A 19,549-nucleotide genomic window follows, 5' to 3' on the forward strand; every position below is an offset into this window, starting at 1 on the left:
CTCTATAGGGAATTCTGTCTGGCAACTACCTTAAAATTACTGGTTTAGAACCATTCCTGGGGAACAACTAGGGAAGAGCCAATTAAAGATAAGTAGGATAATTTTGTGAAGAATTAAAATAGCTAGATTTTATTATTGGGGACCTGTAAACATTTACCATTTGGACATTTTCTTTCAAGAAATTATCAGCACCACAAAATGAATCATATAAGCAGATATTCTCATATTATGTAGTGGATAAACCTTTTAGGAAAAGGTAGCATTCTTGGTAAAGTAACAAAATGGCAGAGAAAAAGAAAAGAAATTACTAAACACCTTAAAACTACATAAACACATACTGGTTGGAAAAATATTTCTTCCAAATCATTGAAATTTCTCAAATAATATCCTTTAAATACACTCAGTTTTCCCCTATGTTGGTAGAAAAAAAAAAAAAAAAAAAAAAAAACTTTATTAGATGCTACTTCCTCTTCTAGCTAGGATCCCTTCTCCTTTCTTCGCTGCCTAACTTCTAGAATGAGTGGTCTGTGCCCACAGCCTAAATTTCCTTCCCACCCACTCCCTCCTCAATACCAGCAATCTCGCTGCTCCCACATCTATCCACTCAAACTGCAATTTTCAAGGTCACCAGCCCTTTTATACTCAAGCTTTTGGCCTCTTTTCAGTGCTGGCATTCCTAAGTTGTTGGTGGATTTTAATACAATTAACCACTTTCCTCTCCTTCTAAAACCCCTTTCCTAGCCTTCCCACTTACACCATGCATTCCCTTCTCTGTCTCCTTCCTTATCTTCCCTGCCTCCTCCCATATCTTTTCTGCAAGCTATCTTTCTCCTTGGTCATCGTAATGTCAGTATTCACCAAAGTCTCAGTTGCTTTTTCTCTTTACAATTTCTCTCCTCTTGCTCCTCAATCCCTTGAACTTCAACTAGATCTCTACACAGGTGATTTCCTCTTGTTTTCACCACTCCGGTCACAGTTTAGCTCCCTCTGTCCTTCAGTAAGCCTGTTTGACCTGCCTGGAATGTAAGCCTGTTTGACCTGCCTGGAATGTTCATCCCTCAACTCTTCTTACCTCACTGTTTCTGTTCATCTTCATCTTAAACATCACTTCCTTGGAGAAGCCTAACTTGATCCTCAAACCAGATTAGACTCACCGATTACACATATCTATGTCACCCCATATTTATCCTTATGCACTTGCACATTATTTATCTGCAGTAATTGATTTAATATCTATCTTTCCCAGCAGATTTAAACTCCATGAGAGCAGGACCTGTGTCTGTCTTGATCAAATGTCCACAGCATGAAGCACAGTGACTGATACATGACAGACACTCTAAATTACTGGTTGACAGAATAACCTGCCCACATTTTAGCTCTGACTTATTTTTCCTAAGCAAAAATCTCAAACATTTAGCTAAAATTTATCCCCACTTGAATACTTGCTGTCATTTCAAATGTATCACATCTAAAAGTCATAGATTTCCTCCCACACACTTGCCCCATCCCTTTCCCCTCTAATTTTTGTACTATGAAGGTGTTCAAAACTCAGCTCACACCCCAGAAAGCTGTGTGATATGATTAGCAATCCCAAATACACGCTTGGGCTTTATTTGTCCCATGTATAAAATGAAAGATTTTTAATTAGAAGGTTTCTAAAGTACTTCCTTTCTGAAGGCTTTATACTTCTTAACAGTGTCATACATCTCCTTCATTTCACAAATGAGGAAATTACTGTCAAAAGAAGTTAAGCAATTTCTAAAGATGAAACAGCTAGTGGTTAGAATTACATAACTGATCTTTAGAACCAACACAGAGTTATATTCGTATTAGAAATTGGTATCTATTGGTATCTAAATTAGCATCTAGAAATTTTACTAGAAATTATGGAAAAGAAGAATGAAATTTTATTGAGAAAAGTGAAATGTACCAAAACATCCAATGCATGGATAAAATTTAGAAAGCAAAAAGGCATAATAATATATTCAATCTTAACATCCAAAACAATATAACCATTAAGTCAATATTAGTTGTAAAAATACAACAATATTGTTGTAAAAATACAATAATATTTTAAAATATGTATATTTGAAGAAAGTTTCACTTCTTTATGGGCCAGTGAGTTTCCACAGGTAAGAACTATAAATTGTGGACAAAATATAAAAAAAACTACCCGAGGTTACTGGAAAGTGGAGTAAGCAGAAAAATTCGTGAACGGTGTCAATGCTTGGAAGAAGGAAATAAGGACTCAGAGTTGTGGGTGTAGGTTCCCATTATTTCCCCATTTTTACTGATGTTAACCCCAGAGAGGGCTGCGGATATCACAGTAGGCAGCTAAAACTCTAATAGAAAACCCACAGTTTTCTGAAGAACCAGCAGGCAGATTTTAGGGCAACCTTACTCTCTGAAAAGTGGTAAGAGTCAGAGTAAATGAGTTCCAAATTCTGCATACACTCTACGCATATCTCTGATGGCTCTAAACCACACATTGCAGATTACAGTCAAAGCAAATTAGCTACCCGTAAAAGAACTGAGATTTGAGATGCTGTTCAAGGGGTAGAGTTTGCAGTTTGAGTCCAACCCAGTAAAATATCAACACAGTAATATAACAGAATCTGTGTAACATTCAAAACCCAAATAAAACTATTTAATTACAAAGAACAAAGAAAATGTGGCCCATTCTTAGGAGAAAATACATTAAGGGACACCAACAACTTCAAGCTGGCCCAGACACTCGAATTCTCAGACAAGAGTCTTAAAGCAACATTCAGCTATGCTTAGTGACATAAAGAAAAATACACTCACGATGAATGAATAAAAACACAGAAAAATCTCAGCAGAGAAAAAAAACTTTTAACAAATAAATGGAAATCTTAAAATTGAAAAATACAGTATCTAAAATAATATATTAACTAGGGCTTTACAGAAGAATGGAGAGGAGAAAGGAAATTGTAATTGTCAGTGAACTTGAATATAAAGCAATAGAAATTATTCAATCAAAAGAACAGAAGGACAAAATATTGGGGAAAATATATATAAAAAGAAAACTAAGAACTAAGAGAACTCCTCACTAGCAGACCTACACTACTAGCAACAATAACAGAAATTATTCAGGATGAAAGAAAATAATACCAGGTAGAAACCTGGAAATTCAAGAAGGAATTAAGAGTATTAGAAATGACAACTAGAGTGGACATAGTATGTGCCACCAACAATTGCCTTTGACTTTTTGTTCCTGCCACTAGGATCACTGTCAACAGACCGTCTTCAGTTTTCAGCCTCTCTAGGGATGACTTCAGTTACTTTGACCAAAGTCAGACCCCTTCCAGGGGAGCCCATATCCAGTGACTGATTTAGATGGAGATATAAAGGACCAGCCATTTTTATTCAATGCAGGGCCTCTCTAAGGCGACTCTAGCTCCTGAGCTCCCTGTGGGGTCAGGTGAGGGTGTCAGTTGGTTGAGATTGCAGGTAGACTTCTCCCTCTGCTCACAAGCATCCTGTACACAAAACTCTATCTCAGAGTCTAATTTCTAAGAGAACTTGCAACAGTATCAATAACTCAACGTAGCAGAGACTTTTAAAGAAAATTATTTCTTCAAAAGTGGAAAAACTGGCCAGGTACAGTGACTCATGCCTGTAATTCCAACACTTTGGGAGGCCAAGGCAGGAGGATCACTTGAATCCAGGAGTTCAAGACCAGCCTGGGCAACATGGGAAAACCCTGCCTCTACAAAAAATACAAAAAAAAAAAAAAAAAAATTAGCCTGGCATGGTGGTGCACACCTGTAGTCCCAGATACTTGGGAGTCTGAAACAGGAGGATCACCTGAGACTGGGAGGTGAAGGCCTCAGTAAGCCATGATTGCACCACTACACTCTAGCCTGGGTGACAGATAGAGTGAGACCCTATCTCAAAAAAGAAATGGAAAAACTTTTAGCCCTGCTTTAATCCTGGAACTCTTTGGTATTGCTTTCCTTAAATACAAACCAGATTTTGGTCTTAGAATGGGGTCTAGGCATATAAATTCTAGCGAGAAAAACTCTGAAGTTGCTTGCTTAGTGTTAATGCATGAACAATGTCATTTCTTCCTGGGAAAAAAAGGGCTGATTGTGACTGTGCCTATTGTATGAATTATATAAATCAGTGATATTTATTACTATTATTATTATTTAAAAAGTAATGATTGTTGACTTGATTCTTAGGGGGTACTAGCATCACACAGTCCAAAGCTATTTTATAACTACAGATCTGCTCCCAAATTCCAATCAGAAATTGACAAATGTATGTGAGTGATAATAAGGGAGAAGATGCAAAAATGTGTTGAGGGTTACCACATTTTAATCAATGTACAGGTTAATTTTTCAGACACAACATAAAATCAAACAACAACTGGGTCATTTTATTAACTAAACACCATTAACTGAAATATTCATGACCTTACTGGGAGAAAATTTATCTACTGTAAACTCTCTCATTTGTTCCCATTACCTTATTGCCATCCTCAACCTACTAGCATCCCTATATATAATGTCTCATCTTAATCCTCAATTTCAGAAGAGTATCTCCTCCTACATGAAGTTAAGCACTCAACTGATACTCCACTTTGGCTCCCTTCCTGTCTCTTCTCAGATCTTCCTATCTTTTATAGACTGGAAAGAGATAAGTATGGTTCTTAGAGCCCAAATCCAAATATCTCTAGTGCTTATTCTAATTTTTTTTTTTTTGTTCCTATGTTTATTCTGTTTGTGGGATGGATCATCTACTTCATGAATGATTCACAAACACTAGAGTTTTCTATACAGTCATCCCTCAGTGTCCTTGGGGGATTAGTTCTAGGACCCTCAGAGATAACAAAATTCAAGGATGCTCAAATCCCTAATATAAAATGGTGTAGTACTTCATATAACCTACGCACAATCTCTCATATACTTTAATCTCTGATTGCTTATAATACCTAATACAATGTAAATAATATACAAATAGCTATTATACTGAATTATTTAGGAAATGACAACAAAATCTGTACATGTGCAGTACTAATGAAATAATCTATTTTTTCCCTTTATATTTTCAAAAGAAGTTGGTTGAATCCAGGGATGCAATACAGAGGGCTGACTGTATTTCCAAGTATCTGCAGGAATTTTCCTCCTACTTGTCCTCCCTTCCTCTACTGAACTTAACATCTTCCTCCACAACGTAACTCCCTTCTCAGTCACATATATATCTCAGTGGCATCACATAACTTTTTTCAAATGAGAACCCCAGGGTAGAAGCTCTTGACTCATGTTTCAAAATAAATATTTTACCTAGTGCCACTGCCACTCAATGGGACACTGTTACCACATTATTCTCCAAAAATCCTACTCAATTATAAATTTTCCTGTTCACCAAAGAACAGATGGCTCCTCATTGTCTACTGACTAACACCCAGGTTCTTTTATTGAGCTATTAAGGACCCCCAAAATCCAGCCTTATTTCCTATTATCATTTAACACACAATCTCTGTTCCTACAAGCTACAGCTCTTTCTCTCTCTCTGAAGCACCTTGCATTTGCACATGCTACACATCCCATCCTTCCAATTCCTTTTTCTGCATTTCCCCATTTATCCAAACCTGTCATTCAAAGCCTAGCTCAAGACCCATCTCCATAAAATCTTCCACAACTCCAACCCACTGTAATTTCTCCCTGCTTTAGATTTGTCCTAGTTTCATATACAATTTCAAGACTTACTGATTTTAAATGTTCACCAATTGTTTCATCTTACCTTTGTCTTTCTAATTTAGATTGCTAATAACTTTTAGGCACTATTCTACACACACACACACACACACACACACACATTAATAAGGACTTTTAATTAATTGCTTAAGCATGAACATTTAGAGAAAAACACACCTATAAAGTATTATAACGTAAATTCTCAAATACTGCAAACTAGAAAAGGAAGATGGCACTAAAATTATTAATAAGGACAAAACCCTTCTTTTGCGCAATTGTTTTTAATCTTTTTCCATTGTTTGCAAATCTGCCAAAGCTACCTTAGAGCCTTGTCTTGATTTTTATCTCCTCTTGTTGTTACTGTCTGTCCTCTAGTGGAAGACAACAATAAATGAATAAAAATTAGCCCAAAGAAGGAAAGAAGTGGAGGGTTCCTTTTCAGTAACTCATAATCACAATATCAGTAGCTTTTATAAAAGATGGAATAATTTTAATTGGAACACCAAAATATAATTTGAACATATACAAAAATATCTAGAAGACAATAGGGCTAAAAGAAGGAGAAAGAAGTGGCACTGGGTATGGGGAGTGCCCAGGAAGGGGACCAGGTACAAGGCTGGGAATATTGCTCTGATGTGCATAATTTAGGTTGTTTTTATTTTTCCCCTCAGGTTTTTTCTAGATAAATCTTGTTTACTAACTACCAAGCTGCTTGAAGTTATAAGCAAATAAGTAAACAAAAATACGGAAGCCAAATGAATACTATGTTTTACATTTAAATCATTAGCTCCCTTGTTCCTTTGTGAATTTACCTTGTACAAAATTGTTCCCTTGTTCTTTCTGTTTGGCAATATTAATAACATAGCAGTTTTAGCAATAAAGACATAAAGTCATTTCCCCAAGTGGTGTGCTTCACATTATTCTAAATCATGTCATGGTAAACCTATCACACCAAATCACTACATGTAAAGTAATATTTTTTTTACATCTTGATTTCAAACATTTAATAACTTTACAATAACATAAGCATAGACCTCATGATCTGATATACGTAGTCTTTCCCAGTTGTGTTCAGAAATAGTTTCAAAATTTAAACTTTTCAACCTTTAAAATTGAAAATTATAAATTTTGTTTTAATCATTTTTTTTTTTTTTTCCTTTTCCCAGAAGTAACAGTGCAATGTGACATAAACAGCTCCTGGCCTATCTGGCTGCCCCAGCCAAGCTGGGTCCTGCACAAGTTTCTAGGAGAGCTTTCTACAATGAGATCTCAACTACTGAAAGGTTCAGATCACTTGACTATTTTAGGTGAGGAATAGTCTATTAAGGCTAAAACTAAGTATCAGCTTGACTTTTTTCACTGATGTTCTTCAGTGAAAAGCACAATGGTTAAATAATGAGGAAAATTGCCCACTCAAATGTTTAGTGTTGCTTACTGATGCATATCATTGCTGATTGTGATTCTGCCGCACACTAGTCATATCTAACCTTGGGCAAATTATTTTACCTCTCTACGCCTCCGTTTCTACCTTTGTAAAATGGAGAGGTGTCTTCCATGTCTAACTCACTGGGTTGCTGTGCAGATCAAAGGGGGAAAAGCATGTGAAAATTCTCAATAGAAAGGTACAGTCATAGAGTATAGTTATTTTGCATGTGCTCACTAGTAAGATTAACATGTGGAAAGTAGATTTTTTTGCTGGAAGTCATTCAGAAATTAGGAAAAATGCCTTTTCTTCTTTCAGTTATCAAATTATAACATTTAAAACCAACTATACTCTTCCCTTGCAGCTGCTCTGTCTACTAAAAGTGAAACCTGAAAACTCCCTCCCACACCAACTCCTAACCTTCTACAGTGAAACCAGGACACCCCCACAGTGGCCCAAGTTCTCTATAACTTCTATAGGAACCTAGATGTTGAAGAGTGTGTTCTCTAACTCGTAGTGTCTCTTACAGCCCACACATCTTGAAGATAAATACAGACATACATCACAGACACACCACTATAACTGTAAGCATATTATATTTTTTAAGTGCCTAATCATCAAAAGTGACAGAAAGCAATAAACTGTCCTCATCTATGCTACTGGCAATGTGGACCTAAATGAGTCAGGGTTCTTATTTTTTAAGAAAAAATTTAAGACAGAAGAGGCTGGGTGCAGTGGCTCATGCCTGTAATCCCAATGCTTTGGGAGTCTGAGGTGGGAGAATCGCTTGAAGCCAGGAGCTCAAGACCAGCATGGACAATATAGCAAGACTCTATCTCTATCAAAAATTTTAAAAATTAGCCAAGCATAGTGGTACATATCTGTAGTCCTAGACACTCAGGAGGCTGAGTGGGAGGACTGCTTGAGCCCTGGAGTTACAGGCTGCAGTGAGCCATGATTGCACCACTGCACGCCTGCCTGGGCAACAGAGCAAGACCCTGTCTCAGAAAAGGGGGTGGGGGCAGAGAATAAGATAAAGAGAACCTAAGTGCCTTTGATTGCTGCTAGTATGTATTTGATTTATCCTGCCTTGTTCAAAAAACAGGAAATAAGGAAGCAGGCAGTAAGACAAATTATAGAGATCTGTATATTGTAGTAGGATACAAAGTAAAATAAGCAAGACACCGGAAAAAAAGGATGATAAAGTAAACTAGATATGGGAGTAACCCGTATTTAGCAACCCCCTATATCTATTATTGCAATTGATTTGCATTGCCCCAGAAGACAGACAAAAAATAAACTAAGGAAGATCTGAGACCAGGTTTCTCACTGTTCTCCCAAAGAGAATTCAAACTTACCAGCCACTAAGAAGACAGCCAAAATCAACAGTAGCCCTAGGTTAGCAGTTCTCCAAGGGCAGAGCATTTCTGTTTTCTCTTTTTCTGCCCTTCACTCAGTACTTTTCCTCCACACAGGTACAGAAGGAACTGTGTGCATGGTGAGACCCTCTCTGGTCAGCTTCTCGGTACAGGATCCTCTTACCCCATCAACAGTGGGGCACTCCCTTCCTTCTAGACCCTTCCTTCACGTCTGTGTGGTTTAGCCTGGTTAGTAACTTGGACGAACGAAGCTTTTCTCTGGAACTTGACACAGCAATAGATTTCCTGTATGAAGCCCTGAAGCAAAGACGGAGGAAGCAGATTGATTGAATTATCTCTCAGCTCATTGGTTCTCCTCTCACTTCTGCTGTACACAGATAAATTTTACAGTAAGGCACTGAACATGTCCGAGATAAACAGATTGTCTAAACTTGCACCAAAAAGTAAAACAGAATATTGATCTATTTTGGCCCATCCTTGTAAATTTCCCATTCATGATAACTTTTAGAGGCTTTCTCCAGGTTGAAGAGCTTTATGGCCTTAGTATTCAAGTCTGGAATACAGTATTTTTCCTTGAAAATTATTGTGTGAAATTACTGTCTATAATGGGAGTCAACACACAACCCTGTAAACATCATAAGTGTATTAGCTTCCTATTGCTACTGTAATAAATTACCATAAACTCAGTGGCTTAAGACAACATAACATTTATTATCTTACAGTTCTGGTGATCAGAAGTCTGAAATGGACCTTAGGGGACTAAAATCAAGGTGTTGGAAGGGCTGCACTCCATCTGGAGGCTCGGGCAGAATTTGTTCCCTGTCCTTTCCAGCGACTTGAGAATGCCTGCATTTCTTGGCTTGTAGCTACATCATTTGGACTTCTGGTCCACCGTCACATCTCCTTCTCTGACTGTGACCCTTCTGCCTCCCTTTTGTAAATACCTTGTAATTATTTTCAGTCCACCCAAATAATCCAACATGATCTCCTAATTTCAAGATCCTTAATTTAATCACATCTGCAAAGTCCTTTTTGCCACACAAGGTAACATACTCACAGGTTTCAGTAATTCGGACGTAGGTATCTACCTTATTGGGGGTGAGGGCATTCTGTTTAACAGAACTCAGTACTCATTGCCATTCAGTTTCACCTTTGGAGAATCAGACTGATCATTTTAACCAAATTACAAATAATCACCTATCTTTTAGTTGCCACACATCTGGAATTCAGACTTCCCCCACCACCAACAAACGAACAAAAAAAAAAAAACCTCTTCCTTAATGTTGCTAGTTACTACGCTTTTAAGTTATGTCTGAGAGAGGGAAAAATATTCTATATGCTAAGAATTTTCTACCCCAAGGCAAAACTATACAGGAAGGGGAAGAAAACATTGCAAACAGGAAAAAGATAAAACAGCATGCATTTTTTTTTTCTCAGTTAGCAGTTTCATCTTCCTTCTTGCCAAACATTATAAATATTTCCCCCCTTCCCCTTCTCAAGCTTTTTTTCCAATTAATTAATTTGATGAAGACAGTGAAATCCGGTCCTTGAGGGCATGGAACTCTTGAGGGTATGAGCTATGACAATGGGAAGACCATAACAAAAAATGTCTTCTCTTCTGTCTAATGTTTCACCAGGTGTTGGAAAATTAGTGAGAATACATCAGTTAAAATACGGGTAACATTCTGGTTTTCCACCACATAGCAGTTAAAGTTGGCCGGGAGTAGTGGCTCATGCCTGTAATCCTAGCACATTGGGAGGCCGAAGAGGGCAGATTGCCTGAGCTCAGGAGTTCAAGACCAGCCTGGGCAACATGACACAACTCCAAACTCCATCTCTACTTAAAAAAAAAAAATTAGCCAGGTGTGATGGCACTCATCTGTAGTCCCAGCTACTTGGGAGGCTGAGGCATGAGAATCGCTTGATCCCAGGAGGTAGAGGTTGCAGTGAGCAGAGGGAAGTTAAAGTTAAAATTCACACTGGTTTAGGATACAGAGAGACATAGGGTTAAGTTTCTGTTGTGCAATTACTAGTCCAGTGATACTGGGACAGTTTCTTACTCAAGTTTGTATCTGTTTATGTTATATTGACATTAGCTTTTTCTCATGTCATCAAAAATTCTTGGAGATCATTTATTTTAATATCTGCTCAATGACATAGCCAAAACTAAACCACAGAAGGGCTAAATGGCCTAGGGCCTCAAAGCGATTTGTTGGCACAGCTGGGAATAAAATGTGTTATATTTTCTAGCCCTGTGTTCTTTTCACTCAGCTCCTCTACTTTGAAATTTCAGGCAACAACTTTCATAGACACACTCCAATGCACTCACCTGAGGTCAGACCACAATCTGCAATCAGCAGTTTAAGAATCAAGTGATGGGTATAAAAAAACCATAAAATTCGCAAAATAGATTTGGCAGGATGACAGTTTCTCTCCCTGGTCCCTCATCCTCTCCACCCCCAAACCACACGCCTGTAACCTCTCAACTCCCACCTTCTACCTTTAATGGACCATGAATGTTTAAAACAATAAAGGGACTAAAAGTTTGTTAACATAATCATCCAAGACATGCCATAAAAGTGAGTATAATTAGAGAAAGATGCGTCTGGTAAATGCACCTCTCCAAAAAATCTAAAGGCCCCAAATTCTTCCTGGTTGGGTCCCTTGGGCACAGGACCCAGGAAGCAAAGCAAAAGAGTGAAAAAGGATCAAGAGACAGGTGTCGTTCAAGTCAGAAACCCAAATCTTTTACTCTACCAGTTTTCCAATTCTCCTTCAATAATACCAATTAAGAATCATAGCATAAGAGAAACAAACAGAATAATGTAATGCCAATTAATGTTGTAGCCACAACAAAAAGACACAGAAGCTTTAGTAAATTAGAACTACTTTAGGCCATAAAGCCCCCAAACCAGCATGGTTCGTTTACTCAATTTATTAACTTCAATAAACTGAAAATTGATGTAGGTACCTGTAAATGTTGTTGAAGTAAACTTCTTCCAATCAGGTGTATATCTTTCTCTCCTATGTCAGATTCAGACTTAGCCACACTGAAACCATTTAAGATGAAATGTTGCAGCCTTGCCCTTGGGATCCCTCCCCATTATGTAGGAGCTTTGCATGACTCTTGAATACTTACTGCAAAGACTCTATGGACTTTTATTCCTGACTTCTTGTTCCTTGGACCCTTTGTTCCCCAGTACCACTGCCTACTCATTTACCTCTTATATTTGAGTCTTGACTGCCGAGAACTTCAGCACCTGCCTGCCCTTCCTACCGTAGCTAAATTTTCTGGATGTGATTCTTGCAAAATGGGCCAATAACTACTTGCCTTGTCACTGTTACTTTTGGTGAACTCTCTGGCTTAGACATCTGGCCTGACTTACCCTTCTATACACATGCATGTGTGCACACACAAACATACATGCACACACGCTCACACAAATATACTAGCTAAACACTTAGTCCTAATTCCCTCAATCTACTCTGTCCTGCTAGCCAAGTGGTAATATACCAATTTCACAGAGGTAAAAAGAACAATACCTAATAGTCTAAAGGATTTTAAGGGACTCAAACTCTACAACACTCTACTCTTTTCTTTACTTCCTCTCTGCTCCCTTGTACAATAACTAAAGATTTGAATCTAATGAATTACCACAAAAATGCGATAATTCAACATACAATTGCATAAAAAGACTGCTTTCCTGGCTATATTCCATTTTCTATTTTCCAGTTTACCTCTCTGTAACCTTCATTGACCCACGCTCTCAAGACTCATCTGAAATCCTGTATCTTCCTCCATGGACAATCATTAAATGGGCTAAATGGTAACTTAAAAAGCCTCAAAAAGTGCATATTTCTATTTTTATACCGACTATTATATTGATTTTTCTTGACATTTTTTATTCCTAATATATGGTTGATCTATGTCACATGCATAAAAATTATTCTTAAAAAGAAAAAAATATCATATTGGAATTAATGATTATTTTTTCATTATAATTTTACAGATTATACAAAAAGGAAAATTGAGAAATAGATGTTTGAAAATCAAATGTGTGCAGTATCAAAATAAGCAAAATCAGAGTAGAGAAATTAGTAATCACATTTTATATTTAGCTAAATATCAACTGCAAATTTCACTGGTCAGATCCATAGCAAATATTTGTCAAGCCCTAAGCTTAATACCCTGGTCTTGTTCTAAGCAGTTTATAAATATTACCTAATTTAATTATCTCAACAATCCTATATAGTAAATACCATTTACCATTGAGGAAACTCAAAGCAGAGAAGTTATGTAAATCGTCAAAAGCCACACAGTTGATAAGTGATAGAAACAGAATTCACCCCAAAGTGAGATTTCTTAAGTCTACTTCTTAAGCTATGTGGCTAATTAGTCTCTCCTTTACTATCTACTTTTTTGAAGGTGGTAACTCTGTTTTGTCTCCAATACATCCCCCATATTCCTAATCCCTACTGAATCTATTTATGTATTCATTCACTCTTTCTTCTTTACCTTCTCATAATTGGTCTGTTTTGTTTAAACAAATAAGCAAACCCTGTGCTGTTTCTAATCATCTATTTGCATTAAGATTACTCTCTGCTGCCCCCTGGAGACAATTTGATGAAACCAATGCTAAGATTTTTGTAAATTTATCTAGCAAATTCAAAAATAGCTGCACATTAAGATTTTGATCACAAAGGAACATGCCTAAACATACATTTAATTTATATCTTTTGGAAACTGCTGAAACATAACAAATAACTACCTGATGGATAGTATAGATATCATACCCTGAAGAAATGTTGCTGAAAAAAATAAAAATGAATCTCTTGAGTTGCCAGGATGGTTTAATAAAAACAACAGTGCTGCCAGGCATGGTGGCTCATGCCTGTATTCCCAACACTTTGGGAAGTTGAGGCAGGAGGATCACTTGAGCCCAGGAGTTTGAGACGAGCCTGGGCAACATAGTGACAGCCCATCTCTATAAAATTTAAAAATTGTTTTAAAAGCAGCAGTGTAAAGAAATAGATAAATGGATGGATGGATGGATGGATGGATGGATGGATGGATGGATGGATAAAAGACAGATTCCCCACCTCATTGCATGAAAATTTGTGAAGACTGCCACTTTTGGGTACCCTGGAATGCAAACTCCAAGATGGAGTTTAACGTGAAGGATTGTTATTATATTAAGGAGTAACCTCAGACCCTCACTTGGGGATAAGAAGGAAGAGAAACTGATGTGGGCATAGGAAATCACACTGTACAGTAGTCCCACACCAGACTCAGCTAACCCTACGGGGAGCTATAGAGCTGAAACTGCCCCTTTGAGTTGTCCTCTGTTGTCCTGAAATGGCCAGATCTTTACACTTCTGCATCTATGAGTCATTTGTTATAGCCACAGGAAGGACCATGACCTTGGGTAAGGCAATCCATGAAGAGGCCGATCCCTGAACTGTGGAAAACACTATCAACACCGGAGCAACAAAGTCCTTTACTGAAGGGCGTTGATGGTACCCCACAGTGTTTGTCTGCCAATTGAATAAATGTTGAAAAATAATCTACTCTAATTCTAGTCTCAAGTACAATGATATTCCACTCAGTCAATTGTCTTTCATTCCCAAGAAACCAAATTAATGGAAAATCTTGTCAAAAATATAACCTTGAAGGAGCTCTGCATTAAGATATTTCCTACCTGAGGTAGTCAGGTAATTTTCATCTGTAAGTGTCAACTGAGAAGTCCAGAATATATGGAAATAAATTTTTTAAAGGAGAAGCCCAATCATATACCCTGGCTAAAAACTAACATCAAGGCAAAGCACGCTGAAGAGAGACAAGTATCATCTGATCTCCAGATCACCGTAACATTAAAGTCAAGAAGAATAGAACATTTTAAAAAGAAATATTCTAGACTGAGCCAAGTGGGTTTACCTTAAATGTCTCAGACAGTATTAATAAGTAAATTAGTTCTATATAACTTTCTAACAAAAGAATATGAAGCATGAAAATTATATCAGTCATAGAAGCTTGTATTTGCCTGAAATTTTATTCAAATTTTATTGGGCCTTTCTCAAGGAAATGGTAAATGTTCTGTTGATTCATCATGGTTTTATTTTATCAGTGGCTTAAAAATTTTGTCCCCAAATTACATATTTGATCATCCTGTCTAACTTTTATAAGACAATGTTTTCAGTGAAAACTGAAAAATAATTTTAGTTGGCTAAACACTAATTAGTTACATTTGGAGTTTAAGAATGTCACAATTTTTCACCTAATTTTGAGAGTAGCTTTTAAGGTTATGGCTCCTAAGTTGAACTTCCTGGGTTCGAATTTCAGTTCAGCCTCTTAGTTTTGGGTTACCGTATTTTTTTTTTTTTTTCCTGTTCTCAGAGGCTATTTGATTCCTTTTTCAAATCTGCTACCATTTTTGTAATTTTAGTTTTCCACCAAAACTTTTAGTCCTTTGTCTCCTGAAACATAAAAATAATATTTTAAAGTCTCTGATCATTCCAATACTTGAAGTAGCTGTGGGTAAATCTCTATTGGTTCTTTCTGTGATGTTTGGTCTCCTCGTGTGCCAGGTATTGTGTTTTCTTTCTCAAATTGCAGAAAAATTGGAAATTATTTGAGGACCTGCAAATTTTTGTCTTCCTCTGGAGAAGATTTTCATTTGCTTCTGCCAGGAGTCTATAAATACTAGCAATCAAGAATCACCTCAATCCAGTTTTAAGGACTAGAATTTTCTGTGCAATCAGATGACTCAAAGGTAGGTTGCAGTCTATGTGCTATGGCTTGAATGTGTCCTCCATATTTCATGTTGGAAACTAATCCTCAAACTCATATGTTGATTGGAGGTACAGCATTCAGAAGGTAAGCAGGATTAGATAAGGTCATCAGGTTGGGACCCCAGTGATGGGACTGATGGCTTTATGATAAGAGGAAGAGAGAACTGAGTTGACATGCACACTCTTGCTCTCTAACCATGTGATACCCTTAACCATGTTATGATGAGCAAGAAGGCCCTTACCAGATGCCAGCCCCTCAAACTTGGACTCTCCATCCTCTAGAACTATAGGGGATAGATTTCTTTTATAAACTACCCATTCTGTGGTATTACAGTATAGTAACACAAAATGGACTAAGACACTATATAAGGGGTGATTTTATTTTCCACTCCATCCTATCCCAAATCACTCTTTCCCATTTCAGGAGGCTACCAAAGGCACTGGTCACCTTTCAACTAGCTCTTCTATATCCATCAGTAAACATCCCTAGGATAAAAGTAGTTCCAATGCCAGTTTCATCAATCTGTATTTCTTTCTTTTTCCGAATCTTGGTGAGGTAATTATTCATTACATTGCTAGGTCACTGATACACCATCCAGCAGACTTTTAAAATGATTATGTCTAGATTTTCTACTTGGCTTGAGAGGGAAGACTAATCTAAATTTCTTAGTCTGCATGTAAAAGTCCCATCCCTTGATTCTTTACTTTTCCTCATCTATCAAGTAAGTCTTTTTGGTCTCTCCTTTAAAATGTTTCCTGAATTTGACCATTTCACATCATCTCTACTCTACTGGATTAGAAAAGGAAGGATGCAGTTATAGCTTCAAAAGCATGGTTTTTAAAACTAAATCACTGTATCATTTAACTTGTAAGCAGCAGCAAAAAGGTAAACAGATACCAGAAGCCACAGAACACTTGTGTTTGGTGACTGCTTCCATTTTACCACAACTTTCTGAAATGTGTTTTATTAAAGTCGTTTTTATTTTGGTCACTTGTAGCACTGATTATGTTGTTGAAACATAAAAGCTCAGATATTCCATACATGAAATTTAAGAATTTTAAAAGTCTGAAGGCCTACATTAAGACTTTTTTCTTAAAATAATTTATGCTCCATTGACAACTAAGTTATGTTTTTATGACTATTTTCCTACTAGTGATCTTTCTTTCTTACATGCTTTCTTTTTACTTACTAATATACTACCAATAACTTGGAGTAATTTGATGTGATTTCAAAATGTGTGTAGGGGAATTGTCTAAAGAATACTGTTATGATTATCTCACCTTGGGAAAAGAAGAAGTAGGAAATATGAAACTGTTGAAAATGTTTCAATGTTGAATGTTCTGTATTGAGAAAAGGAAGTCGATAAGATCTTTTTTGATTTAATATTTTTCTTTTACTTGACTAAATACGATAAAGCGATGAAACCTGTAAGAAGTAGTGCTCTGCTTCCTAGCCAAAGTATCTTTAATTCTGGAAATTTTCAGTAAATTTCCTCCTTTTACTTCATTTTTTTAAGTACTCCCATAATATTGTTTGGTTTGCTTTTGTTTTGTGTTGTTTTGTTTTTTGAGACAGAGTTTTGCTCTGTCACCCAGGCTGGAGTGCAGTGGTGTAACCTCGGCTCACTGCAACCTCTGCCTCTCAGGCTCAAGAAATTCTCATGCCTCAGCCTCCCAAGTAGTTGGGATTATGGGTGTGCACCACCATACCTGGCTAATTTTTCGCATTTACAGTAGAGAAAGGGGTTTCACCATGTTAGCCAGACTGGTCTCCTACTCCTGGCCTCAAATTGATCTGCCCACCTCAGCCTCACAAAGTGCTGGGATTAAAGGAGTGAGCCACCATGCCCAACCCTTATAATATTGTTATTTAAATTTCTTCTTTTTACCTTCACAGCCCTTAACTTTTAAATTCTTTATATTTTTTATCCCTTCCTAATATTTATTGGAATATTCTCCAATCTAATTATCCTGCTCACTATTTTGTTCTTCAAGTTAATATTATTCAACTATTAAACACATCCATTGAGAAATTTACTTCAACAATAATATAATTCATATCCAATATGTTCAACTGGTACTTCTTAGAAGCTTCCTGTTTCATATTTGCCATATATTCCCTTATCTCTGATGATATTTTCTGTTTTTATTTTAAATTCTTTGTCCGCCAAGTCCATTCATTCTGATTACCTCTAGAACGAATTATCTTTTTATTATTTTTTCTTCTATTGCTTGTGGGTTCATAATGTGAGCTTGTGAGATTATACTATTATGTTAAAATCAGCTATCTTTAAAAAAAAATCAGCTATCTTGGTAAATAACAGATACCTAGAGAGAGGAGTGAAAGGTCAGCTTCTGACTTGCACTAGTCTAGGCAGGAGAGAGATATATCACAGCATTCTGGGCTCAACCACTTGTGCGCCCACCACCCATGAGATCCTGCCTATCAGGTAATCACCTAGTACTACTACACCAGGCATTATTCCTTTCTAGAGAGTAATCACAAAACATCGTTTGAATCTGATTGTCCAGCCCCTAGAGGAGGATGGGGAAGGAGGTTGGAGGGAATGTACAAGGACATTGCTGCACTCAACTCCAGCTAAACCTGATGTTCACACCAGTTGAATCACCAATTCATTGCATTCCTCTCCAGAGGCCCCATATTTTATTACAGGTGGCTGAGACAGCAGCTTTGATTATAACCTCCTTCCACAGGAATAATTCTAGTTTTGCCATGTCCTATTAATATGACTAGAGAAGGTCTGTCCCACTTTTCTCAAAAATCTCCAGAGAAATCACTTGTATTTAGAGTAGAACCTGGAATACATCTTTCCTACAAGTATACAATCTCACAACAAGTACAGGTGAGAAACTTCTCATTTTTTTATTTTTTTATTTTATTTATTTATTTATTTATTTATTTTATTATACTTTAAGTTCTAGGGTACATGTGCATAACGTGCAGGTTTGTTACATATGTATACTTGTGCCATGTTGGTGTGCTGCACCCATCAACTTGTCAGCACCCATCAATTCGTCATTTATATCAGGTATAACTCCCAATGCAATCAATCCCCCCTTCCCCTCCCCATGATAGGCCCCGATGTGTGATGTTCCCCTTCCCGAGTCCAAGTGATGTCATTGTTCAGTTCCCACCTATGAGTGAGAACATGCGGTGTTTGGTTTTCTGTTCTTATGATAGTTTGCTAAGAATGATGGTTTCCAGCTGCATCCATGTCCCTACAAAGGACGCAAACTCATCCTTTTTTATGGCTGCATAATATTCCATGGTGTATATGTGCCACATTTTCTTAATCCAGTCTGTCACAGATGGACATTTGGGTTGATTCCAAGTCTTTGCTATTGTGAATAGTGCTGCAATAAACATACGTGTGCATGTGTCTTTATAGCAGCATGATTTATAATCCTTTGGGTATATACCCAGTAGTGGGATGGCTGGGTCATATGGTACATCTAGTTCTAGATCCCTGAGGAATCGCCATACTGTTTTCCATAATGGTTGAACCAGTTTACAATCCCACCAACAGTGTAAAAGCGTTCCTATTTCTCCACATCCTCTCCAACACCTGTTGTTTCCTGACTTTTGAATGATTGCCATTCTAACTGGTGTGAGATGGTATCTCATTGTGGTTTTGATTTTCATTTCTCTGATGGCCAGTGATGATGAGCATTTTTTCATGTGTCTGTTGGCTGTATGAATGTCTTCTTTTGAGAAATGTCTGTTCATATCCTTTGCCCACTTTTTGATGGGGTTGTTTGTTTTTTTCTTGTAAATTTGTTTGAGTTCTTTGTAGATTCTGGATATTAGCCCTTTGTCAGATGAGTAGATTGCAAAAATTTTCTCCCATTCTGTAGGTTGCCTGTTCACCCTGATGGTAGTTTCTTTTGCTGTGCAGAAGCTCTTTAGTTTAATTAGATCCCATTTGTCAATTTTGGCTTTTGCTGCCGTTGCTTTTGGTGTTTTAGACATGAAGTCCTTGCCTATTCCTATGTCCTGAATGGTACTACCTAGGTTTTCTTCTAGGGTTTTTATGGTATTAGGTCTAACATTTAAGTCTCTAATCCATCTTGAATTAATTTTCGTATAAGGAGTAAGGAAAGGATCCAGTTTCAGCTTTCTACTTATGGCTAGCCAATTTTCCCAGCACCATTTATTAAATAGTGAATCCTTTCCCCATTTCTTGTTTCTCTCAGGTTTGTCAAAGATCAGATGG

At 37.2% G+C, this 19,549-nt stretch overlaps 1 protein-coding gene across 4 annotated transcripts in view; it reads right to left on the minus strand.

Annotated features, from left to right (window-relative positions):
• Nucleotides 1-8,822, minus strand: part of CD200R1 (CD200 receptor 1) — a 41,053-nt gene extending 32,231 nt beyond the window's left edge. For all 4 annotated transcript variants that reach the window (XM_030941076.1, XM_010361037.2, XM_030941078.1 and 1 more), the window contains exon 1: nt 8,505-8,822. In XM_030941076.1, the coding sequence (XP_030796936.1) occupies nt 8,505-8,571 (67 nt within the window). In that variant the 5' untranslated portion in view covers nt 8,572-8,822. The remainder of the gene's footprint in view (nt 1-8,504) is intronic.
• Nucleotides 8,823-19,549: the final 10,727 nt, after the last annotated feature.

Source organism: Rhinopithecus roxellana, chromosome 1 (assembly GCF_007565055.1).
Source record: "Rhinopithecus roxellana isolate Shanxi Qingling chromosome 1, ASM756505v1, whole genome shotgun sequence".
Lineage (NCBI taxonomy): Eukaryota > Metazoa > Chordata > Mammalia > Primates > Cercopithecidae > Rhinopithecus > Rhinopithecus roxellana.